The sequence below is a fragment of the Branchiostoma belcheri genome, unplaced genomic scaffold (genome assembly GCF_001625305.1).
Source record: "Branchiostoma belcheri isolate BF01 breed outbred unplaced genomic scaffold, Haploidv18h27 scaffold146, whole genome shotgun sequence".
NCBI classification, from domain to species: domain Eukaryota; kingdom Metazoa; phylum Chordata; class Leptocardii; order Amphioxiformes; family Branchiostomatidae; genus Branchiostoma; species Branchiostoma belcheri.
In genome coordinates this window covers 386,910-413,984 of record NW_017802891.1, presented here as the reverse complement: position 1 = coordinate 413,984, position 27,075 = coordinate 386,910, and the positions used below count along the sequence as shown (strand labels likewise).

General features: G+C 41.6%; 2 protein-coding genes across 2 annotated transcripts in view; one reads left to right on the top strand and one right to left on the bottom strand.

The window, feature by feature from the left end:
• Positions 1-3,916: 3,916 nt before the first annotated feature.
• LOC109465023 (ankyrin repeat domain-containing protein 34C-like) overlaps positions 3,917-27,075 on the bottom strand; it is a 34,147-nt gene continuing 10,988 nt past the window's right edge. Inside the window, exon 3 of the mRNA XM_019762146.1 lies at positions 3,917-5,848. Coding sequence (XP_019617705.1) covers positions 3,947-5,725 — 1,779 coding nt within the window. The 5' untranslated portion in view covers positions 5,726-5,848 and the 3' untranslated portion in view covers positions 3,917-3,946. The remainder of the gene's footprint in view (positions 5,849-27,075) is intronic.
• LOC109465042 (zinc finger protein 678-like) lies at positions 10,339-11,950 on the top strand. The gene has a single exon (XM_019762184.1). The coding sequence runs from the start codon at positions 10,353-10,355 to the stop codon at positions 11,241-11,243; it is 891 nt and encodes a 296-aa protein (XP_019617743.1). The 5' UTR covers positions 10,339-10,352; the 3' UTR covers positions 11,244-11,950.

The window sequence follows — 27,075 nt, the reverse complement described above, 5'->3', positions numbered from 1 at the left end:
TTACTTATTTTCTTTCAATTTTTTTTTTGTTTTCACACACCCAAACACCAAGCTCCATAACACCCCTGTTCCAAAACCCAAATTTTTCCCTTTTTTCGGTTTCCTTTTTTTCTGGAGGAAATTTCTTTGAACAATGGTAAAATGGTCAAAATCTATTTTTACACTCACCCATTACTTTTGCTTGGATGATGGCACAATGTACTATATATTATGTCTGGTATAATAGTTAATTTTCTGAGATTATGGCAGTCATGTTATATTTCCTTATGTATAACATAAATCATGTTTACAGATGATGACACTATTTTTGTAATTAACTTTTTCCATGTGACCTGGAACTGATGCTTCACTGATGTGTAAAGTCAAAGTGGAATCCAAATTTTATTTGTCCAAGATTAAGAACAAATATGACTTCATGTTTAGATCTTAGCAGTACGGCTCACTGTACATTGTACATATTGTAAAGTAATATTACAATATATTCATTTTGACATGTGTACATAAGAAGATTCTGAATGTTGAACCATCATGTCTTACATATGACAGGTGTATGTTTAGATCTTGGCACATGTGCCTGAGTGTTACAGTGTACATACTACATTCCACTGTTAAATGTCCTTTATGTGAATAATGCTTTGTATGCCTACAATAAGAAAAATTATGTGCTTTTTCAATCTGCACAATTATCAACATACAGTGTGCTAGAAACCTGCCCAGAGGAGACCACGGCAGGTATCCAAATTATATTTGTCAATCTGATATTTAATTGTATTATATGCATGTACATTATATACATACCGGTATTGTTAAATGTTCTTTGTGTGAATATGCTTTGTATGCATGCATTAAGAACAGTATGCTTACTAGTGATTTTGCACAGTGGTCATTTTTAAACGTAAAGAAATGGCCTGGCACTTCGGTGCACAAGTGTGCCCGGCCTCACTGTATTAAATTAAATGTTCTATTGTATGTATCGACTTGTGAAATAAAGAAAAAAAATCTCTTCCCAAGTTTTTAAAAGGAACCTTGTCTTTGTTATTTTTGGTTGAAAAATGTTTACTATAGGTTATATATCAGGGTAGGGAAGTGAGTGAGTGATGTGAGTGAGTGAGTGAGTGAGTGAGTGAGTGAGTGAGTGAGTGAGTGAGTGAGTGAGTGAGTGAGTGAGTGATGTGAGTGAGTGAGTGATGTGAGTGAGTGAGTGAGTGATGTGAGTGAGTGATGTGAGTGATGTGAGTGAGTGAGTGAGTGAGTGATGTGAGTGAGTGAGTGAGTGATGTGAGTGAGTGAGTGAGTGAGTGATGTGAGTGAGTGAGTGAGTGATGTGAGTGAGTGAGTGAGTGAGTGAGTGAGTGATGTGAGAGTGAGTGAGTGAGTGAGTGAGTGAGTGTACATACACGCACGCTCAGTACATACACGCACGCTCAGCACATACACGCACGCTCAGCGCATACACGCACACTTAGCACATACACGCACGCTCAGTACATACACGCGCGCTCAGTTCATACACGCACGCTCAGTACATACACGCACGCTCAGTACATACACGCACGCTCAGTACATACACTCACGCTCAGTACATACACGCACGCTCAGCACATACACGCACGCTCAGCACATACACGCACGCCCAGCACATACACGCACGCTCAGCACATACACGCACGCTCAGCACATACACGCACACTCAGCACATACACGCACGCTCAGTACATACACGCACGCTCAGCACATACACGCACGCTCAGCACATACACGCACGCTCAGTACATACACGCACGCTCAGCACATACACGCACGCTCAGTACATACACGCACGCTCGGCACATACACGCACGTTTAGCACTTACACGCACGCTCAATAGATACACGCGCGTTCAGCACATACACGCACGCTCAGTACATACACGCACGCTCAGCGCATACACGCGCGTTCAGCACATACACGCACGCTCAGTACATACACGCACGCTCAGCGCATACACGCGCGTTCAGCACATACACGCACGCTCAGTACATACACGCAATGGGAATCCAGATCAAACCCCTCACTTTTGTGACAAAAATCCTCTAGCGTAACTATGATATAGAGGCTGTCACTCAAAAACGATTCTTTTCACATCTGTTTATACTCTATAACATGGAAATCATTTAATATTGAATCTATGATCAAAATGGCACTTCAACACTGTTTATAGTGTAACAATCACAGCTTTGTCTGACGTCTACACAAAGAAAAACAATCAAACGTGCACCATTCAACATCACATGGGAATGCAAAAAGAACTTTTAAATATTGCAACTATTATTTTCAAATATCGAATGACATGCTAGTGCAACAAAAGCCGACTGAACTGACATGAACTATTGTTGTTTTTGTTGTTGGAAAAATGTTTGGCTCCAGTGAAAGTACGTTGTTGTTGTTGTTTACCACTACGCTGTTAGGCATTGGATAATTTTGGCTTCATCGAAACAATGACGGGTTGTTGTCTGAATCCAAACGTTGCTAATCTGCATCAAACTTAACAGAGTTCATTTTTATTTTCCCTGGATAACAGTGAGCTATTGATAGTTGGTGAAATTATTCAGTAATGTTTTACTATCTTGTCCACAGGCGGTGACATCTGTAGCTAGAGTTATGTATTGTCCCAATGAGTGTCCATTTGATGTAGAGATCTGATATTGCTTTCAAGTCTCCACAGGTACAACAAAAACGCTTTAAATCATGTTAAGCACGTACCAGACAATGCACCTTCACAATGCGGGTACGTGTAGGTCAAGACGTACAAATTTAGACAAGTCAATATATGTAGGGTCTATGCGAATAACCACCATTGAGAGCATCATGTATGAGCTCCATAGAGGTTATTCGCATAGCCCCACCACAAATTTCATTTCTACAATCAACATTAATGAAATATACATTTTCCTCATCAATTACGCTAATTAAGTCTTAACTAACATCATTAATATGTAATTGTATGCATCTTCACGTAAGCTACCTACAAGCCGAAAATCACATCTACTAGTATTCATACCGTTTCGAGCCAGACCGATTCTAACTTCACGACAAAAATGCCCCTGCGTTTCGACAAAATCCCGCTAGGAGGCGCACATCATAGGATTGACCCTGTATTGCCGGTCGCTATTATCAGTGAAATATACAGATTAAACAAGTATATCACGTGTATTGAAGACACCAATGGCGTAGACGTTTGGTCCATACTGTACATAATATGGTCTTTGAAGACATCACAAACATGCTCCACGACTCATACACACAGTCCTTATTATTACATAACCCCAACAATATCATTACAGAAAAAGTTTGGTCACAAGATTCGAGTAAAAATCCGGGGCAACATACAATATAGATATTCAGATATCTTGTATGACCACATGTTAGCTGCAAAACACCTGGACCTACAATCGCCCCCTTCATTTGACAGAAGCGAATCACTGAAGATATTTTTCTCTAATATACGTTGTACAATATGCGTCGAAAATAAAATACTTACGAGTACAGCAGTAGTTGATGTCATTAACACCTGCACCATATATGACTTACTGTTTGAAACTTATTAGATTGCCATATCAACTGCGAGCATATGGACGACTAGTGTCTTTCATGTGTTTGCTGGACGTGACGACACATGTCTTTCACCTGTTTGCTGGACGTGACGTCACGCGCCTTTCACGTGTCTTTCACGTGCCGTCCTCGTGGCACAACGTAACTGGAACCATTTGGAGACGAGACGATTTTTTTTTATTTCAAAATTTGTAGATGTTTCATTGATAGGGAATACCAAGTCTATCACGTTAACGTAGTAAAACATAATATACGAGCACACATTTAACCTTTCTTTCTTTCGTAACATGTCATATTTGAAGTCGTTCTGAGTCTTTCAGTTATGTCTCTGCCGTGATGCGCAAGTTTGATAGTCTATTGACGGATTTCATCTGATTTGGTTGGACTCGATTCGACAGAAGACGACTCAGCTGAGAATGTAGTTTGTTCCATCTGTGCACTCAGCCGTCTGATCTCCTCTAGCTGAAAGGAGAATCTCCTGTTGGTAGATTTGGCGCTGGAATTTTTCGTTCGACTCGGGCTGTCGACCGGTGACTCGATTTGTTCTGACACGGCGGGAGAGTTAGGGATACTGCCGATGTCTGGTATAGGCGGTTTGGGGTTGAAGTTTAGCGGAGGCAAAATTCCTGGACGTGTTTGTGATATTTCGTCCATGAGAATAGTTCCTGATCCCCGCCTCTTGGTTCTGTTTTGGTACCGTAGTATGTCGATAGCGGACGCGGTGGCCTTGTCGTGTAACTGCCGAAGCCGGTGTAGATGTGACGGGGGAGTACCACCACAGTAGTCCGGAGAAGGCTCACACGAAGACTCGCGGTCTGAGGATGACTCGTAAGGATTGAGTCTGGTTGGCAAGAGCGGAGGAAGCGGCAAAGAACCACGGCGGGCGTAGCATGGCAACTGGGGAGCTTCAGTCTCGTGGTTCCCTTCTCGCGAGAGTGGACGAGAACTCGGCGCTGATGACGAATGTCCAGTATTACTAGCCATAACTGGAAGAGTCGACTCGAACTTCGTTCCAGAATCAAAACGTATTGCTTCACAACTCTGCTGCTTTACCAAACGTCTTTTTTCTTTCCGTTCTCTTCTATCTCTCGGAAGTCGTCTCTCTGTTACGGCCAGAGGTGGTCCGTCCTTCCCGACATTACTGAGCTTGCTGAGGGAGCCACATCGCGAACCTTCCGTTAGCTGACGCAACTTCTCCGCGGAACTACTTTTCTCTTTATTCAATAGACTTAGTTTGGCACTAGAGGTTACCACATTTGGGTCAAAGCTATGGCGTCGGAGCAGCGGAATTTTCGGTGAACGTCTCCCGGTTCTATCCAACCTTCTGATCTGAGAAGACACCGTGTCCTCCTCTTGATCGCTAGCGTCATCCGTATCTTCTGAACAAGTATCAAGTTTAGAAAATCTGGTGGGCAGCTCTCCTATGATGACGTCTTCGACGCCAGGGTCCAGAACTGGATCGACACGAGTTACCTCTTCTTCCCGCTTAGTGTTCCCGGCTGGTCCGAGGTTGAGCTTGTGCTGCAATCTGTTGAGATCACAGTTGATGTCGGATGGAGAAAGTCGCCTGATGCGAGAAGGCGGACTTAGCATGAGTGATTTGGGTACATATAAGTATTGCTTTGTGTCTTCACACTGAGGGGTGTCGTTACTTTTTGTAGTGGTGATTAGAATGACTTCTTTTCCCTTCTCTTTGCAGGCGTTGATGAGTAGTTTGAGCACGCGGACGTCTCCTGAATTGACGGCGTACACCAGGGCGGATGACCCGGGCGAGTCTTCTATTCTAGGATCGGCTTCCTTACGGAGAAGCAGCTGGACAACGTCAGCACCAGCTTTCTCTTTACAGGCATATATCAAGGCTGTTCTACCGGCTTTGTCTTTACAGTTTACATCCGCCTTGTTGTCAAGAAGATAGCGAACGATTTTGGCCTTGTCAACACTCTGATCATCCTTATAAGTACTCATACAGGCGATCATCAGGGCGTTCTGGCCGTCCTCATTGGCTGCGTTCACATCAGCCCCGCCCTCTATCAACAGGCGAGCCAATCGCAGACGCCGTAACCAAGCTGCTTTCAGTAGCGCGTTACCCTCCGTTTTCACCATGTTAAGGCTAGATCCATCCGCCATGACCATGTGAAATACTGGTTACCGTCCGCTAGGCAATAGTGTACAACAAAATGTGTCAATATTCCACAGTCTGATGAAGCATTCCTCCTACCCGGTACCACTGGAACTCAGCCTGCAGGGTTCACACACCTGTAGAAGACAACAGAAGTATAAGTCAAATTTTGAAGACATTTATAAATCGTGGTTGTAAAAACGGCTTATGTAAATCACGTCCAACTGCAAGCCAGTTCAAACTACATTTTTGTAGTTTATTGAAAAGACGCAAGGTATCGTCGTGCCTGTGTCTCGTCGTCCAGACACCGAACTCGCCACCTGATTCTAGCAGAGACTCTAATCTCCAAGCAGATCTTTTGGTGGGGGTAAGACAGTATCAAATTGGCCAGTCTGTATCCATTTCCCCACCCAAGATCTGCCTGCAGTCGAAACGTCAAGTTGTTGCCTGATCCTATATTCTTGCCAAGTAGTTTATTTGGGTGGGGAAATGGTTACAGACTGGCCAATTTGATACTGTCTTACCCCCACCAAAAGATCTGCTTGGAGATTAGCGACTGTACCATGATAGTGAGATATCACAGTGATAGAAAGGGGGATATCGGATGAAAGGCGGGAGAAATGCAATGTACCTCAATTTGCAATGACCCCGTCACCCATGACCAGGTCAATACGCAAAGTAAGCCGACACAATTGCAAGGTGGCAGAACACAGTTTTTTTTTCATATAGGGATTTCTATAGTTAATATAAACACCCCAAGGTGACTCACTTCGACGCGGTAAAATTATTGTAGGGTGCACTAGAGAATCACGGCCAACTAATATGTTGAAATATATGGTATAATCTACAAAATAACTGAGAAAAAGTTATGCTTTTTAACATATTGACGACCTCTTTTATAATTATATGGTCACCTACGGAGGACAACTGAACTGCAGCCGACTCACCCTGGAACGCAGTTAGTTGCGTAATGCGGCGAATTTATACACGAACAGGAAAATGAGCCCAATCCACATCATACGGTTTAAAAGCTGATGCATTTCTATACCACACAGCGCAGTTTACTCATGGCTACTTCTCACGTAAGTCATTCTAGTCAGGATCCAAGAGTTTTGTCCGCACTACTTTCTATACCGCGTCATAGATTACCGCACATTAATACTGTGTTCTGGGGCCTTCACATGAGTGTATGAAAGGCGGTCCCTGATTGGCCACAGCATATGGTAATTAGACCCTCCCTGACAGACTACACAATACAGTATGTCATTTGTCAGACAAGCTGAAGCTGTGAAAGGACGCGTCTACAGACTTTCCTGCCTTTAATCAAGGACACCCTTCATTCATCAAACTGTTATCACTGATACTCGCAAGGTAATGTCTTGTTTTTTTAAGTCTCTTTCAGATTGATGTTACACCATCAAGTTAAACCAAGGAGGTTCAAAACAGAGAAATTTGGACCTCCTTGGTTCAAGCAATCGAAATAATTGCCATTGTTGACTGATGTAGTCTTCCAGAGAAAAGATAGAATTACTAACAACAGAATTATGTAGCCTGCCACATGAGTTCCTCCAAGAAAGTCCAATAAGTTTTTGTGGCCTCCACCAGGCCTTCCTACGGTGGTACGGATCTTAGAATTTGCCAAAAAGGGAAATAATTAGCGAAGAAAGTCAGTCCGTGGGAGGGTTAAATTTTCTCCTCCGAACCCCGCTGGCGAATGAACTTGTCGTTGCTAAACTCCCCCTGGCCGGTTATTCTCACTATTGACTACATTTTCCTGTTTCTGAACCCACGTCGTTAGTCAGGAAGAGACTGAAATGATTTTAGACACTTTGTTGAGCCTGATTTTTGGGAAGGAGAAAGAAACCTAACAGATGTTGTCATTATTATGTAAATTGCACTGTTACAAAACCCATACAGGCCTATACATCTCAGAGGCAGACAATTTGCACAAAAGATTTGTTCGAAGAGCTAGAATGAAAGGTCACTTTTAGCATAATGAATGTACGGTGCCTGACCACGGCGGTCTGTCACTACGGTATTCTTTCCCATTGCTAGGCGCGTTCTAAAAGGTATCGGATTACAAGACGCTATTTGGGCCGAGTTTGGCCTACCAGTAAAACACTTGAAAATAACAAAAAGGATTTAATGGTAAATTTCGTCAAATTAAAATGAAATTATTGCCTTAACATCCTTTCAATATTAGCTGTTTATGTTAAATCATTGATTTTTCAAAATTTCGCTCCGAAAGACGATTATTTTCGGATTTCCGACCACAAGTCATGCCATGTTTTTAGGCAAACATCGTTTTAACCTGGCTACAGATATTACCCCAGATTCCCGATTTTTATATTTTTCGACGACTAGGAATAAGATCAAAAATCGTGTTTTAGGGATTTTTTAATTTCTGATTTTAAGTCTAGTTTTTGTCGACATATTGGTGAAAAAATGATCTTTCTTTACATTTTTCGCACTAAATTACCCATAATTCAAAATTGAGAACATTTTTAAAAAATCCCTAAAACACGATTTTCGGGACAACCGTAACGGTCATTTTGAGCCGTGAATGGGGTATGCTTGACTTTCCATGCTTGCAGGTTAAAACGAGTTTTGCAGACATGTCATGTCGACCAAAAGTCTGCATTGTGTTATTCATACTGGCGTAAAGAATCATTACAGTATTCAAGGTCACCCAAGGATACGACAGTAGCTTCGCTACATGTTACATGTCCACAAAAAAATAATAGCGGACATGTACTGCCCAGGAAACTGTTTTTATCTATAGAAAAGTGTTGTGTTTTATCTGTTGCACGGCACGGAGGCAGAAAGGCTTGTTTTGCCGCTTTATTGTAAATGACCGCAGGTGACCCCGAAATAGAACGCGGGTTCGATTCGAATTGCCCAGATCGAACACTATCGAACACAGTTCGGGTTCTATGGCATGTGGGAACTTTGCAACCCAGATTTTACCACCGTGGACATTGGTGTTTCTTCGAAAGCTTCTGAATCAAAGCCGGATTGAAGCCAATCTATTCCAGAACACTGTCTGGTGACCAGTGCCGGCTCATATTAGTACTGAAAAGGCCTGCCTACGCCGACTTGAAGTTACTACTGTAAGTCATGTGCAACCGGTATTTTCTTTATTTTTGGCTGGACTTTTTTTTCTATTCGCACACCTACATTGATTTGGGGTCTTCAGAGGATGCTATTTTTTAAATTTAGTCAGTGTGGCCTGATATGTTTTCAGATATTTAAGTAAAATAATTGGGCCCACCCCTGTGTCTATTGTTTAAGAACTGTAGTTAGTCGTACTGGTATGCGTTACTCCGTCTGGGTTATACCACTTTTTCAAAATGGGGGAAAGCAGGTCCCGGTAGTATTATGACCTTAGCCATGAAGGTTAGTTTTCAGAGGCGTTCGCGTGTGTGTGTGTGTGTGTGTGTGTGTGTGTGTGTGTGTGTGCGTGCGTCTGTAAACACGATAACTTGAGAAGGCTTACATGGATTATCTTAATATTTGGTAGGTGGATAGGTTTGGTATGGTTAATTTAGATCTCCATTTATATATAGTGAATGCATTTTTCCACTATTCTACCGTCTTGCTAAGACCTCGAAATGATTAGATTTTCGGCTCTTAGCGGCTTGTTACGGTACTGCAGCTGAACTTCCGGTTTTAATATCTCATGATTTAGACATGCTAGGGGCACAAAATTTGAATGGTAGGTCGCTCTTGTGCTGGAAAAGAAGTGACATTAGTTTGGGCTTACTAGCGGCCTGCTCTAGAACTGCAGGGGCGTTTGTTGAAAACTATTTAAGGAGGATAACTCAAGATCAAGTTGAGTAATCGTCATGATTTTTTGGTGTGTAGACAGCTTAGGTGATGCTTGACATAATTGAATGACAATTATTCAAATAAGGATCTAATATGCATAATAAATGAGCTCAGGAAATTCTATCAAATTACTGAGTTCCTTGATAGACCCGATCAAACTTGTGACATATGTAATTGAGAGCAAAAGGACATTAGCAGATAACTATTATGTAAATAAAGCCCTAATTTGCATAAGTTTGAAAATTTCGTAATTCCATAGTAGTAACTGCTGGGGATTTCATGATTGCAGTATCTGTAAGTTAAACGAAGGTGAGCATTATTAAACATAAATTATTCAAATCAGGACCTCATTTGCATAATATATGAGGAAACCTTAGGATAGCATTCTTTGTTAGGATAAGACTGTCACAGGTGGATAATATGATATATTTCATGATATAATTCAGGCAAATGATTATCTCATTCGCACTGTCAATTAAAACATAATTCGTCAGTTGTAAGGCAAACATAATTTGGCGAAGGTATGAAGTCGTGGAACTCATACCGTATTTTAGGTTACGTTTGTCTGTTCGTACCTATACTTAATAATCACATGGTTAGTTATTGAGGTCCCAAATTAAAAAAAAAATGATTTGTGGAGATTTCATTTTCATGTATTGTAGGAGGATTATTCTACAACCCCGTGCTCGCTGTATGTGGTGTGGTATTGTCTATCAATAGCTGTTTCAAAATCGTTTCAATAATGTTTCACTAAGCTAGGAACTTATTCATTATTTCTATGTTTTCATATTATCAGGACAAACATTCATCACCATGGCAACAAGAGCGCTGACGTCAGCTTCACCGCGCACTCACACTGGAGAGAAACCCTACAAGTGTGAGGAGTGCAGCAAGCAGTTTAGTGAGTTCGGTTGTCTGAAGAAGCACATGCGGACTCACACTGGTGAGAAGCCCTACAGATGTGAGGAGTGCGGCAAACAGTTCAATGAATTGGGTTCCCTGAAGAAGCACATGAGAACTCATACCGGAGAGAAACCGTACAGATGTGAGGAGTGCAGCAAACAGTTTAGTGAGTCGGGTTGTCTGAAGAAGCACATGCGGACTCACACTGGTGAGAAACCCTACAGGTGTGAGGAGTGCAGCAGGCAGTTTAGTGAGTTGGGTCATCTGAAGAAGCACATGCGGACTCACACGGGCGAGAAACCCTACAGATGTGAGGAGTGTAGCAAACAGTTCAGTCGGCTAAGTCACCTGAAGATACACATGCGGACTCACACTGGTGAGAAGCCCTACAGGTGTGAGGAGTGTAGCAAACAGTTTAGTGAGTCGGGTTGTCTGAAGAAGCACATGCGAACTCACACTGGGGAGAAACTCTACAGATGTGAGGAGTGCAGCAAACAGTTCAGTCGACTGAGTCTCCTGAAGATACACATGCGAACTCATACTGGTGAGAAACCCTACAGGTGTGAGGATTGCAGCAAACAGTTTAGCACGCTAAGCAATCTGAAGACACACATGCGGACTCACACTGGCGAGAAACCCTACAAATGTGAGGAGTGCAGCAAACAGTTCAGTGAATTGGGTTCTCTGAAGAAGCACATGAGAACCCATACGGGAGAGAAACCGTACAGGTGTGAGGAGTGCGGCAAACGGTTCAGTGAATCGGGCTCTCTGAAGAGGCACATGCGGACTCACACTGGTTAGAAACCCTGCAGATGTAATTAGTGTAGCAAACCGTTCAGTTCGCTGAGTCATGATCTGAAGACCCACATGCGAACTCACACTGGTGAGAAGCCATACAGATGTCAGGAGGGTAGCAAGCAATTCAGTCATCCGGGTCACCTGAAGAAACCCATGCGAACGCATGACAAACAAACAAACGCACGACCAACTAATACGTTGCCTTGCATTTATACACGAACAGGAAAAAGTTCACAATCTAAATCCTACGGTCTAAAATCTGATATATTTCTAAACCACACAGCGCAGTTTACTCCTAACTACCTCTCACATAACATGCTCTAGCCAGGCTTCAAGAATTTCCTCCGCATTACTTTGTATACTGTGTTTGCGACCTCAAATCGCGATGCATTTCTGATCGATCTGGTCCCACCTGGGAGGTTTGTGTTGTAATGTGACTTGTCCAGAGCGGCCAGACTGGGCCACATTGATCCTGCTTAGGTGGATTCTGTCCGGAATCTGATTAGCAAAGCTTAGTATGAAATCTCGACCAAATACAAGTCGGTTCAGGCTAGAATCCTTGTGTTTAAGTAGTTTAAAGAAGGCGTCGCGCTAATGTCAGATGTGTGTTTCTCCAGACGTCAACTTTTAATTGATGTCAGACAGTTATATATTGTTTCATATGCAGCATTACGTCGATGAATGTTAGACATCCAGGTAATAAGATACGCCAAAAAGCAGTTACTCAGCAACTGGATATGATTTTGGAAGACACACTGGATATGATTTTGGAATTCCAAAACCAACTGAGTAACTGCTTTTTGGCGGATATGCAGCATTGTTATAACTATTCTATAGAATGACACTTTTGTAAATGGCTTTACAGACTGGCAATTCTGTAAGACTTGATGGAGTTGTGGTCTCGTAATTTTTTGTTTTTGATCTTGAAGGTTTTTTTTCTGTTTGTACGGCACTGCTTTTACGGTTTTGTATATTGCCTTTTTTTGGCCATTTCCGCGGCCACCTAGACTTAGACCGTTATAAGCATTTAGACAGTATCCTACAGGCAAAATATTACCTTTTCTGCATCACTATTAACCCTACGTTTCATGCTGTAAAACACAGGCTAGAAAAAGCTTAAGCTAGCAAGCTTAAGTTTTTGTAAGGAAATAGTTCCATCAGGTTGGTAAAGTATAGGATAGAGGAGTTTTCTTTTACACAACCAAGATAGACTAACCTTGCTGACGTTTCAGTGTCGCCGATCTCTCACCGCTTATTGTTGTACATCTGTAGTTTAATTAAGTTTTGTAACGTATCAACAGTTCCCGTCTGTGCCTATAGCTAATTGTCTTATTGTTGCAAATCTGTAGTTTAAGTTTTGTAACGTATCAATAGTTCCCGTCTGTGCCTAATTGTCTTAGTTCCTAATATTTATCAAGGACATTTTATGTAACGTTATATCTTGTAGATGATCGTATAGTGTGACTGCCCTTGTACCATGTACCACTTTGTACTTTTTTAAACAATAAAGACGTTTCGAAAATAAATTAAAAATATGCAAAGTAAACTGGCTCAAGTTCAGACTCAAGTCGCGATGCGCTCAAACCGGTTCGAAACCACCTCATTAAGATGGTTTGGGATCGAGCCGGTTTCAATGTGATCTGGAGCGTTCAGATGGGGTCACATGAATCCTTATCTTGAAAGTTCGAATCATCTGTGTTGGTAGAAATCGTTATGAATCAAGTTTTGACTGTAATTTCCAACACAAGAAAATGGACACACCCAAATTTTCGACTGTAAAACTCAAGTCTTTGTCAAGAAATGAACAATCCACTGCTTCTGTGACGTCACGCAGATAACACACGTGACGCAGTGGATCATAGGTTGAAGAAAGGTTCCCTCAACAGAGACGGGGGACGCCACAGACTTTCTGCAACCTATGATCCACTGCTCACGGAGTCACGTGTGTTGTACAGTCAAAAATTTGGGTGAGTCCAATTTGTTGTGTTGGAAATTACAGTTTAAACTTGTTTCATCACATGAATCGCTGCTTCGATGGAATGTGGATCCAATACGATTCTGGCGATTTCGTCTAAACAGGGTCTTAGACCTTCGATCCGGATCGAAGCCGGATCAAAGCGAATCTATTTGGCTCGATCCGGACAATTCTATCCATGAAAGGGGCCTTATATTGACAAGGGGTTCGATATAGAAATGAGAGAGATTCCCTCTATACTAGTATTTTTATCAAAAATATTAAAGTTCCCTAGCTTCAGATTTTTAGATTAAAATTCCTATTTCTTATGAAACTTGACAAACCATGTATCATGCATTGCCTCCATATGTTCGTACATATACAACTGCCTCAAGAAGCAAGAAGAATCCGATTCAATAATATAAACAAGGCCTTACTGAATATCACCACACCTGGCTGAACAACAGTGTCAGGCACTTCTTTCCTCGTCAGTCGGGCAAACAAAATCCAATCTAAGCGCAGGTCGAAGGTCCCTTGTCGCGTCTGCTCGCAATTAATTTCAATCGATCGCACTAAACAGCAGTGTTCTATATTTGTACCTTGCGCAAATTCCATCTACTGGACAGAGATCACGGAAGCTATAATTGCATCCGCACCATTACTCTTCAAAACGTTTGTCTATTAGCGCGAGTGGGGCTAATTACTGTGTGTTGATGTGGTTAGGCCACACTGACTTAATTTTATGGATGACATCCTCTGAAGACCCCAAAACTAGTGCGCGAGAGCGAATAAAAAGAATTCCGGCCAAAAATAAAAATGCTACTAAACCACAGGAATACAAAGCTGGTATTGTGAATTTGCGGCAATACATAGCGACGTATACGAGAAGCTGGCACATGCTGGCTTTTTGCGAAATTTATGAATCGGCAGTGTACGTATGTACTCATTTCTTGTGTCGTGGAGCTTCGGCAGCCTGGGTGCCATCCTCCAGAGTTACCACCGGCTCCGTATTGTCACTAACTACCATGGACTACCCAGGCCTAGAGCCAGGCCAGAGCCTCGGAGGACGTAATTACCTTTTTTTTTAGAATAGGTGAAAATCAATGCGCGCGCGGATGGCATCCATAAAATTAAATCAGTGCGCCCTAACGGTGGCCGCTCTATCTGAAGACAAGGTTCGCAAATGGACATTTCAACAAGACGGGAAGGCAGAAACGGTTTTAGACGCCCCCGCAACACCAGCGCACATATTCCGCCCACCCACACCATTTCCATTTCATGACTTGAAGGAGGCCAAAGATTAACGTAGGCGTCAGACATCAAAGAAATTCAACCATGCAGCGGTATGTTTTCTCTTGAGAATCAACTTGGAAGACGCTTAGGGATCCTCTTAGACACGCCGCCTTATGTGTAGGGCAGATTCTTGTGTGAAAAACAAACCATCCTGACTTCCTTTCCATACATAGGTTTGGACCTAGGCTTATTTTTGGCATGTTTTAGGCGTTTTAGCGGGCTCTCAGTTATATTTCTGTCCGTCAGCAAATGGTTTCTGTCTGGCAAATGGATACTGCCTAGTCAGTTTGATACTATCTTTGCAGGCACCCAAAAGATCTGCTTGAAATTCAGTCCTAGCCAGCTTTGATGGTTTAGGCTGCGTTTGGGCGCGAAGAATTTTTTATTCCAATCTGTGTTTTATCTCTATACGACTTTGAAATGGGCCAAAAAATGGCAATATCTATTCTCAACCACAAGCTAAAAAATCATACAATATAAATGTGTCCGAACAAAAGACACCAAGAAAAATATCTGAGATTAAAAAAATTCGGTATATGAAGAATAATGTTCACAATGATTTTAACAATTTCAGACATCATATTAACAGCAATGCTACCATAATTTAAAAGATGGGTGATGCCATAATTATAATACACATACAGGCTAAAAAAACTTTTTGAAATTACGATGAGAAAGGCCATATTATTAGTGACACATGTCTTAATCATAGTAATTATATCCCCTGTGGTGCCATATGAGTCCCATATGGCTAATAAATGACCGAAAGAAACAGATTATTTCAGACAGTTACAACAATTTCTCCATCCTTTCGTCATTTAGAAGATCACCAAAAAACTGCATTTCTACTAAGATCACAAAACCCACTAATTATGCAGAATGTGGGACTATTCATTATCCACTGCCTTCAAAGAAGAAGTCGAACCCCATAATAGCTAGCGTAGTAGTAGAAGTAGAAGTTTTTTTCCAGACAGTTGTTACCTGTCTCCTGTTACTGTATTGCAATGTGTTTTATTCTTGATTGTAAAAGCAATTAGCCTTCGGGCATGATTTTGCAAATAAAGATATATGTAGCTAATAAATCACGTTTTCACCAAAATCAGTGGCGTCGGTGGCGCAACGGTTAGAGCGTTGGACTCGGAACCGAGAGGTCCCGGGTTCGACACTCACCGTGGCCCGACGTTGTGCCCTTGGGAAAGGCACTTTACACGACTTCCCCACCTATACGGTGGAGTGACGCCCACCGAGCCTCTTAGGCAAATCTGTCTAACTGTGTGCCAAAAATATATACTACGGATTTGGTGCGCCGATGTGACAACATCTGCACATTGGCCACTGAGAGCCGTTAATTATTTTTCACCAAACATGTCAAAATTTATTCCTTCTAAATTCAAATCGGATAACCTAAACTCAGGGTTATCTGATTTAAAATCTGAAAACTATGTTTTATTTGGGGCACTGAGACCTTTAATTTATAAGCTCGGGTACAGCAAAGTATCGAATATAATCCCTCTAAATCATTTGTCAGACGCCTGCCCCAGGAGATGACTTGACGGATATCAGGTGTTGTTTGGAGGCGTGCTGACTGCTATTTCTGTAGACGTTATTGAACATCATTCTGTTTTTGGTATGCTCAATTTAGTCATAGTCTGTTGAGACTGACATTACATATTGAACACCACATACAGCACAAGGGTGTCAACACCAAGAACTAAACACATGACATTCTTTCCCCGTACGGCCTAGCTTTGGAATTCCCTCCCTGACAAGTGTTTCCCACCAACCTACAATCTACAGGCTTTCAAATCAAACGTTCACCGCCATCTCTTGACATAGCCATGTTTCTCTCATATTTCTAGTTCTATGCCGAGAAGTGATCGTATTGGCCTTGCATTGAACCACTCCGTTAAAAAAATTCCGTCAAAATCATTCAACAGGACCGTGAGCTATTGGTGCGAACAAACAAACAAACAAACAAACAAACAAACAAACAAACAAACAAAACAAACACACCAACATCAGGCCTTTCCGTCTACCCTGAGGTAGACATATTAATTGTCTCGATCGTTTTCGCTGCCATGAAACACGGGCTACACACTCGTTATTTATCACAGAGTATTGCACGGGCCCCTACAGTATCTGAGTTTACACTTACAATATTTTGCATCATCTTGTCTTGACTAGTCTGACTTTTGTTCCCTTTTCGACTTCAAAAAAATTGTCTTCACTTTATTTGAATATCAATCAATAGTTTGTGCGTATAAACCTGCATTTCTCTTAGTCACTGACGGAAGGTAGTGGATACTAGCTGAAACATCTGACCGTTTCCAAAAAATTATCCAGTTGCTTGAGTAACTGTTTTTTGGCGTATCGTATTACCTGGATGTCTAACCTTCATCGACGTACATTTACAATAGTTCGGATATGTTCAAAATGGCAACTATTTCTGACACGTTGTGTCGTCGAGGGAATGTTAGAAAACTATTTGAGAGAACGCGAGCCTTTTGCACACTCCCTGCAACTGTAATTTTTTTATCTAGTATTCAACAATATACAGAATAAAATGCGGGGTGAACAACTCTAACAGATCGATGATTTTAGTCACAATACCGACAAGTACAATAAGAAATCACAAAACAAAATTACAAATAACAAAACAGCAAATGGATAGGATAACAGGTAATAATGTATCAACAGAAATGGGTGATTTTTGTAGACAGTTCAAATGGCTGTAAATCTCTATGTGTGGATAATGTAGGTTTGAGTTAGCCTACATAGCATGCCAAAAACTGGGGGTTGGGGGTCTTCATGGTCTTTGGGAGCTTTTATGTGCTATTTTCTGATTGCATATAGACAACATAGCCGGCCTGGTTGAATTACTAGTACCCCCTTCTTTAGAACTGGGCTGATCAGAAAACAGCCGAAGACCACCAAACCCCCAGTTCTATAAGCCTGCTACGGAGGCTAGATTTGAGTCAAAGTTACAATATGCCTGTTAATATCAGAACACACGTGGAGTGAACGCATGAGTAATATATAGACACGAAGCCAAGCCAATAGAATATATAGACACACGTTTCCCCAGACATGCTGCAACTGTACTTAATATAGCCAGTATCGATCTTTCTGCTTGGGCGAGTGTGGGCAATATATAAATGTACTATCATATGAACAGTGCCGGACAACAGTATTTATTCCATATTAGAGTTATGCAGCTTTGCATAGATCAATTGATAGAGTGCTCGCTTTGTAACCGGGAGGTCGTGAGTTCAAACCCCGGCCGGGTCATACCAAAGACTTTAAAAATGGTACACACTTTTTTTCTCTGCTTAGCACTCAGCACATATGAGAAAGAGTGTGGGAAGGTCAAACACACAGCACTACCAGCGGACTAGCCCCCTGCTGTGTGTTGCCAAAGGGCTGTGGAAATGGAGATGGGCACCGCCCCTATGCTCTGCATAGAGTGGAACGGGGCTTTTTTTATGCAGCTTTCTAGAATTATCATGCAATCACACAGAAAGTTTATATTAGCTGACAGTTTTCAGTGATGGCATTTTGTTAACACACCTATCAAACTGATTCCATTGCAAAGGAAGTAGACCCAGCTTCCGTTTTTAAAGGCATGCACTAAATAATATTATATATAATAATACTACATATTTTCATACACTCCCCACATTTGACCAAAGTAAAGACCATCGTTTTGTGAGAAAAAGGTATATAATTATCTGCATGATTAATTTCTCAAAATTATTTGTAAGATTTAATATCATTATATGGTATAATTTACCACTTTCTATGTTGCTTTTCTATCTAAGTAAGATGTATCTAAGAAAGCTGTGTTGTTTGGAGATAGTTGAACCCTTTATGAAAAGATTTAGATTCACGCGGCAAAGAGTGTTGAAATCTCACTTCTAGACTGACTGGTACATCGGTGAACGCATCACTTTTGTACAGATTAAGTACGTATCCAGGAAGCGAGATTCAAATTAATCATTGCAACCAGAGTGCTTAAACAGTTTCCAGCCATGACTAGCTAGACCACCAAAACAGTTTCTGTATTTACTGTTTGCGGATGGATAGGAGACTACAAAGTCAGAATTTTGGTCCATTTTCTTTCAGCAATTTGCAGCAGCTAGCTTCAATTTGTAATGATTTTAGCCGGTCAAGCAGAGACAAAAGCTGAACAATTCATAAATCAACCATGCATGTAACAAAACTCAGTACAAGGCTACAATCTGGGAAAGGATGCCTACCTACATAACATAACATAACATGTGCTGGCTACATCAGGAGTCAGCCTTTCCTTACGAAATGAAGCATCTCACTGGCAGACAAGATCAGCTATGAACACAACATGCACGCCATGAACTAACTACATATTTCATCATGTCATGCCGTATCGCACTTGTCTCGCTAAGAATAATGTTCTCTGTGCTACTGGTCGGCCCTATTGTAATAATATAGCCAGTATTTACCTTTCAGTGTAACGCTTGTTGTGCTTCTATCCAGCCGACCACCTGTGTGTATAGCCTGCTCCCTAACACAACAAAATGGCAGCCCTTAGTCGCCTACCCTACGATCATGCAGGCGTTGTGGCAGTGGTTGTGTGTTTTACATATTCATTACCGTGTAACTATGACCACGTCCCGATGTGCCATACCGCCGGGTCTTCAACTCTACCGCCCCCGCACAGCTCAATAAATACGGGCGGGGACGGACGGCAGTCATGGTACCTACTCAGATATCAGTGTACGTTGGAAAATACATATCTGAATCACTACAAAAGCGACACAATATTGTAAACAAGGAAAATCGTAGATTTTGTACCTCCGGGTATTGTAATGTATGTTGCAGAATGTTGGGTGCATGTTGGGACTGTTCTTTAAATTAGTGAATGGTGTCTGGGTGTGTGTGTGTTCACGCGAATACCACGTGACACAACTATGCAAGAGGAAGCTACGCAACTTGACACCTGTGCGAACAAGAACAATATGATTATGAACGGGGATAAGTCCTATGAGTTGAGACTGTGCTTTTCAAAAAATCCACCTGTTCCACCTCCCCTCACACTTGGAGGCAAAGAAGTCCCGGTTGTTGAATGTGCCACGTATCTGGGCTTCAAACGTCACCGCAGCCTTGGGTGGGACAGCCAAATCTTACACATGGCAAAGAAAGGCTCAACCCGTCTTCACTTTCTCCGCATGCTCAAGAAGGGCGGGATGCCACCAGAGGACCTGGAAACTGTGTATACGACTCTGATACGACCTGTGTTAGAGTATGCAAATGTCGTGTACGTGGGCTGTAACACAAAACAGAACAACACTCTTGAGGCTGTACAGAGAAGGGCGGCGAGAATCATCTACGGCAACAGTACTCAAACAACCCCCTTCTCCACCCTCCAGGACAGACGGGAAACTGCAGCAAAAACTCTGCTCAAGCAAATGCGGCATGTCAGCCACACCTTGCATTCTTTGATGCCCTGCGACAGACACCAGAGCACACGGCGGTCCCTGAGAAATGGAAACCACATCTCCGTTCCGAAGTTCAGAACTGAAAGACTGAGGAAATCTTTTCTGTTTCAGGCAATAAGTCTCAGCAATCAATAGTCCGCCACCTGAGCTACAAAATTTTAAATCTATTTAATTCTAATCGTCAATGTTGTGCTTTTTAATGTGTATCTCTTTTCAAGCTATTTTAACATGTAATCACTTGTGCAATTCAGCCAAGCAATGAATATTGGCTGCCAATCAATGTGAATAAAAAAACAGTTTCAGTTTTAGTTTTTCGAAAAGTTTCGAAATGTTTGTAATTGGCTAAATGATCTGTGAAATCACTAATCCCCCCTAGCCGACTGGAGCCCAAAAATAGAAAGGACAGGGGGCATCCCGTGGCGAATCTGGCTGCCCGACCCTCAGCGACCAGCGATAATGTAAACAAACACCTACACAAACGGCCGCGTGAGAAATCAACTCCAGTGCGCGGAACTTGCTCTCGAAAATGTATCAAGCCGCTACGCTTCCCCCGCGGCTGCCATCCCTCCCCACTTATCCCACACTAGTTCAAATCACGTCAAAAAAACCATCAAAACATGCACAGAAGCGTGTTCATATCTTTCATGTTACGGTTAAAACTTAGAACCTCATTTTGAGCGAACGTTACAAACACGAGACAAAATAATATTTTCGAAAACAAATCGCAATCTTATCAGCAAGGTTTCATTGATTCCTGTTAGATTTAACCGGTACCAAACCGCGGCAGGCAGCTAAGAACAGCGACATATTTGCCACGGTTAGCACAAGTGGCGGTGATATATTGGTAGACATAATGGTTTGTTAGATTTGACCGGTTCCGGCCGACAGTCGGCGCTTTCGTATACTAGTACTACAGATGCTCACGAGTTACAGAATGGTGAGAGTGTTCTCAGATCCAGTGTAAAAACCGAAAGGGGCGAGCATGTCACAACCGGGAATCGAACCCGAGTTGTCCGCTTGGCGGTCACCAACGCTAACCATTACACTAAAAGGTCGCACGACCATCCGAGTCCGACATCCCTGGAGCTGCCACACTTATCCTCAGTGCCAGTACTCACAGGGCCCACATCGGGCGCCACTGTAAAAACCGAAAGGGGCGAGCATGTCACAACCGGGAATCGAACCCGAGTTGTCCGCTTGGCGGTCACCAACGCTAACCATTACACTAAAAGGTCGCACGACCATTTCGCATGGTCAGTTAGCACTGTTACACCAGGTCGTGCCGCCATGTGTTTGTTTAGATATCAGTGTGAATAGCAGCCCTATCCCCCCCAGCCGGCCCCCACCAGGCACGATAATGAGACGTTGATTGACGGCACATGTGGTTCACATCTGAACAGTTTCAAAGAAAGAATTTATCGAGAATGCTGACACCCCTCTGTGTGAAAGGTCAGATCAGTGGTCGAGACCTCAATGGTCCTTATACATGCAAAGGTCAAAAGTTGAGGTCCACTTTCACACTGAAAGGGGTGTCCATACGCTGTCACAACGCATCATTTTCACGCACTAAAACACACATACTAAAAAACCAAACAACGTGCACCATCTACAGCCCAATAGCAAAACGTATACCAAGTCCCAGACATATCCGTCCACCCAAACGCGAGAAACGGCTGCGAACGTAATTTTCGTCTTCCCTTACAAAACCTCCGCGCACGGGATATACATCCCTATCCGGAGGTAATAACTAATATATCTCCTGAATTACAGAATGTGATAATACTCTTCTTAAGAAAACACCATAGATTAGCTTAAGTAAAATTATGGACTAGCTCGTTAGAAATATAACTTAGTATTAGTTTATGTATGTACCCTTGTTGTCTCTTTGCCATACATTGTACCAGCTACAGTTGTTGAACAATAAAGTTGATTTGATTTGTTACGGTGCAGAATCTTACTCCTCAAACAAGAGAAGTAGAATAACTCTCTAAATTGGCTGTCACAAACTAAGTATAGAAACTGGGATGTTCCAAAAAATTCCTATCGACCAGATATATATGGTTTGTCCATTTTGTCCAGAGATGATTGAGGACGAATATCTTTTTTTCATTGTAAATAATGTAGTGCAAAGGCTGTGAAAGACGAAATACATTTTATTTCAAACTGTTCATTCCATAACAACGCTCAAAATGAATTAAGTATTCAAACTTCTACAATTTATCCCAATTTCTCTAAACTTACAGACCAAGAAAAAACTATTCTTCTTTTAACTTCCCAAAACCCACAAATTTTGGAAAAGGTGGGACATTACGTCTTCCATGGTTTACAGAAGAGAAGTCAAACCCTTCATACATAGTTTTAGACATAGTTATAGTTCTAGACAGCTACCTTTATCATGTAGACTTTAGTTATTTTATACTCTATTTCATTGTTCTTTTATGTTTTGTAATTTGCAATTAGCCTCTAGGCACGAATTTGCAATAAACTTTTCATTGTATTCAAGTATTGGTAATACTTTCATCTGTTGGATCAATGATGTTTTTTCCAAAAGTTTAACATTAAACAAAAATGGATGATTGCGATGTATAAATTTGCAGTGTACTGATGAGTTATACATCGGCTGATTTCCTCAGAACTGGAAAAATCAGGAGATCGAGAACAACTAAATAAACTTCCTCAGGAGCTAGTCTCCACCAGACTCCTTTGCAGGTTAAATAAATAGTACAAATTGGCATAAAAAGAATGTAAGATTTGCCAATTGGACCCTCTATGGCCGGCCAACTCCCCTGGCCAACTCATTCAGCCTGCAAAGAAGTCTGGTGGAGACAAGCCAGGAGTCTGAATTTTACGCTTTTTGCGATAATGAGATGCAAGTCGTTAATTACTAAATGCCCTTATGGCAGTAAGGCCATGTTGATTTGATTATATGGATGACATCCGCGCGCGCATGAATTTTCAGTCGTTTCCAAAAAAAAAAGTTTTCAACCATACTGTAAATCGTGCAAAAAAGGTGCTAAATGAGCAAAAATATACCATAAGTTGCAAGGAAAACATTTAGAAACGATACCAATGCCGTAGAATGCCAAAATCAAAGGAAAAAAGACAAAAATGTAAATAAATGAATTCGAAGAGCAGATTATTCGCCATAACATATTCTGTGCCATTTGTTCAACCTTCATGACCAAGTAGATTTCATAGTGAAAGCTTAACTTTTTTTTTTGCAAAACTTTTTTTTATTCGCACGCTCGCATCAGTTTTCGGGTTCCCAGAGGATGTCATCCATATAATCAAATCAACATGGCCTAATTGACGTCAACAATAAGTGCTGTACCAAGACTATCTAGATTATTGCATTAACTGATGAATATACAATTCAAGATTGACAATGATGCCTCTTGAAGGATAATCTACACACATACAGAGAATACAGAGAATTTACAATACTGAAAGGACCAAAATGTTGTTATCCATATCTTGCCTTCATCTTGAAAACATACTCCCTTCCGACCCACTCAACGCAAACGACGCCACATTATGTACTTTACTTCTTACAGGCAGCCCCTCCCTCCCATACCCTACTAACTGCCGTATCTTTGATATTGTGTTCAACTATATTCATCACTCTGGAAGATTTGACCAATCTCATTAACGCTATAGGTTTCGGTGCGCCAGCCACTTTCATTTTATGTTTATGTTATATTTTATGTCATCTTTGTGTTAACATTTGTAATATGTTTTATGAGCAGCGGATTCACATAAGCACAACAAGTGCTTCCTATCTCAAAAATCCATGTGAATAAAATTTTAAACAAGGAGAAGTCGTAGACATCATCCCTCCATGAAATAGCTTGTTATTTTGTAATCTTTTCGGGTGTATTTCAATAGAGATATTATGAGTCAAACTTTGTTTTTATCAGCAGAATGATTTGTGGTGACACTTTGTATTTATCAAGCTGTCATGTGCAGGCGTTTAGTGTCTTGTTACCATGGTTTGTTTACTTTGATGGCCAGCAGGTCATTTGCCTAGAGTTTCGCAAACTCTATAACTGTTATAGAGTTTGCGAATATACTACTGGGGATGGTACCCAGGCTACATTTGCCTGTACATGTAGGTCAATGACCTGAAGGCAAATGACCTGCAGAGCAGACAAACAAGATTTATTTTCCTTCAAACTGTGTCTAGGGGTAAAAATAGATAGGGCTGCCTGGGTCTGACCTGCCAGCTGGAGGTATAAACAAAAACACTCTGTCCCAACTTTTGGGTCAAACAGACCATCCTATTATGAAGTAGGGGTGAAAAAGTGAAAATCCTTTTAAATTAAGCAATAAAAATATGCGACAACCTGCTAATGCACTCCAAAACACAAAGAGACTCAACAACTACCCACATACCAAAAATCATACCAAACCATCCCCCAGATTTTCCAAACATTCAACACAAAAAGTCCAACATTAAACATTTTGTAAATATCAAACGCAAACAGCTAGGGGACCCAAATTTAAACCACTAAACCATGGTAATAACAACTACATGCTACCTTAATATCGCACAAACAGTCCATAACGCGAAAACAACAGAATAAAAAAATTAAACTGCAGTACCAAGGTCAATCACCAGGGGCTCAAAGTCAACCTACACAATCTCCAAGGCCCCATCCATCAATCTGCCAAATATCGTACAGTTCCTTCTCACCGTTCTTCAGATATCAGACCAAACATGAAACGGAGTAAAAACAGTACCCCCATTTTCATGGAGGGTAAAAATGTCTGAATGTCTGAAAAGCATTCTTAGAATGGTGTTCCCTCCCTGTTTGCCCTTAGCTTGCCGTTAATGTCAGGAGTGATGCATGTACATGTCTGATCCCGCACCAGCCGCAGGGCAGGATTACCCTACCTGTGCTGCCATGGCAACAGTCAAAACAGCGCCGTGACATTTTCAAACCTGCTGCACGGGACAGCCCTGCCTAGACAGCGAGTATTCAGGGATAGGCCACAACAACTCATTTTCATGGATGACGTCCTCTGGAGACCTAAAGTCTAATGCGAGAGCGCGAAAAAAAACAAGCTGGTGTGTTACGCCGAAAGGCGGTAGTACCGGTTATACAGATGCAGATACAGAAGAAGGGTAGAAAAAAACAAGAAGGGCAAACAACAAAAAAAAAAAGAATGGCCGAAAAAAACAAGATGTCGGGATTTGAAATATGCCAAGGGACGATAATGTCTAACATGTCTTTTTTTTTTTCGTCACGAAAACAGCAGTTGTCGTCCTGTCCTGTTTCTTTCGTTTCATCACATCTTATAATCTTGTGATTTGCGGCATTGTCTGACGCATACTGTAGACTGGTTATCACGTGGCTCCCGAGTCTTTATCCTATCCGCAAATAGGAAAGAGACTCTGGAGCTAAAATAGGTCTGGTAACCAGGCTAGTACCCTGAACAAGTAGTTTTGTTGCCTGTGACCTATTTGGGATAACCAAAACGTATCAATAAGGCCCCACCGATTTAATTTTATGGATGACATCCGCGCTCGCATTGATTTTCGCCTGTTCTAAAAAAAAAGACCACGTCCACCCAGGTTCTGGCCTGGCTCTAGGCCTGGGTAGTCTATGGTAGTTAGCGACAATACGGAGTCGGGCTAACGAAGCTCCACCAATCAAGAACTCGGCACATATACGTACAGCGCCGATTCATAAATTTCGCAAAAAGCCAGCATGTGCCGGCTTGTCGTATACGTCTCTATGTGCTGACGCAAATTCACAATACCAGCTTTGTATTCCTGTGGTTTAGTAGCATTTTTATTTTTGGCCGGATTTTTTTTATTCGCCCGCGCGCACTAGTTTGGCGGTCTTCGGAGGATGTCATCCATAAAATTAAGGCGGTGTGGCATAACGGCTACTGTGTTGTTATAGGATTAGCCGGCAGAAACCTACAATCAAGGTAATCATTTTTAAAGCTAGAGACAAATAATTTCACGGTACCCGCATGTCAGATTTGATAAAGCACAACAGATCCTATGATGTCGATGGGTTGAATTTCCAAGGTTTGCTTTGTAGTTCCTATACCACTATGTAATCTTGTTCGGCCCTGCTACACATTTCTCGGAAACGGTTATTGTTAAATGCACCACTGTGGGGTCGTGTGGCGTAGCAGCAGAGTACTCGACTAGGAACCAAGAGGCCCCGGGTTCGAGTCCTGACATGCCACCGATCTTGTGCCCTTGGGAAAGACACTTACTTTCCTCACTTCGCTCAGGTGAAAATGGGTATTGTATTGTCCCCCGTGTTGGTGGCGGCATTAATATAAGTTGAAAAAACTTAAGTGTGCCGTCACCATGTCACATGTTGGAATAAAATAAAATGCATCAGCCTTCTTCATGGCTGTCTCTGTGTCTGTCAAGCACTCGAAACCGTATTAAAAAGCTTGGCATTGCTGTTGTAAATTCTGATAAAGATATTCTGATAAAAAATAAATAAAGTCTGATTTTAGTCCTGATACTGTACTGTTTGGAAAAATAGTTCAAAATCGGCTGATTGAAAGCTTCTGTCAAGGCAAGTTTTGATGTCCTTTTCTGTATCATTTCTGTATCAAATGTTAGAGGAGTCCGGTTATGCCTTTAGTTATCATTTACAAACAACGTTCCGAACATATCTTTTTATTCACCTGACTTTAAGAAAAGACTGCAAGATATTGTCATACAAAAAATTTCAAAATTGCATTTCATAACATAACACAATAGGGTTACCTCCTGATTTTTTCACTGTACTGTTACGTTCACTGTTTTCACTGTCACTTCTGTACCGTGAACTTATCAATACAAATAATTCCTGGACTTTCATTTTCCTGCACCTGTTGCCACCGTGAATATATAGTTCCGTGAACATGTCCATTTTTCTCAGACCGTAAAATTTTGCTGCCGATAGTAGTAGTTACAATCTCGTCATTAGTAGTATTTAGATACCTGCAATATATAACTTATAAGATTGAGATAAGTGTAAAGTAAAGCTGTCTAGATTTAAAGTACTTGTCCTAGTATCTTTGTATAAAAAATTGGGACATAATTGCCAAGTGCCATTTTTGTAAATAAAGCTGTCGAGATACAAAAAGCTTGTCCTTG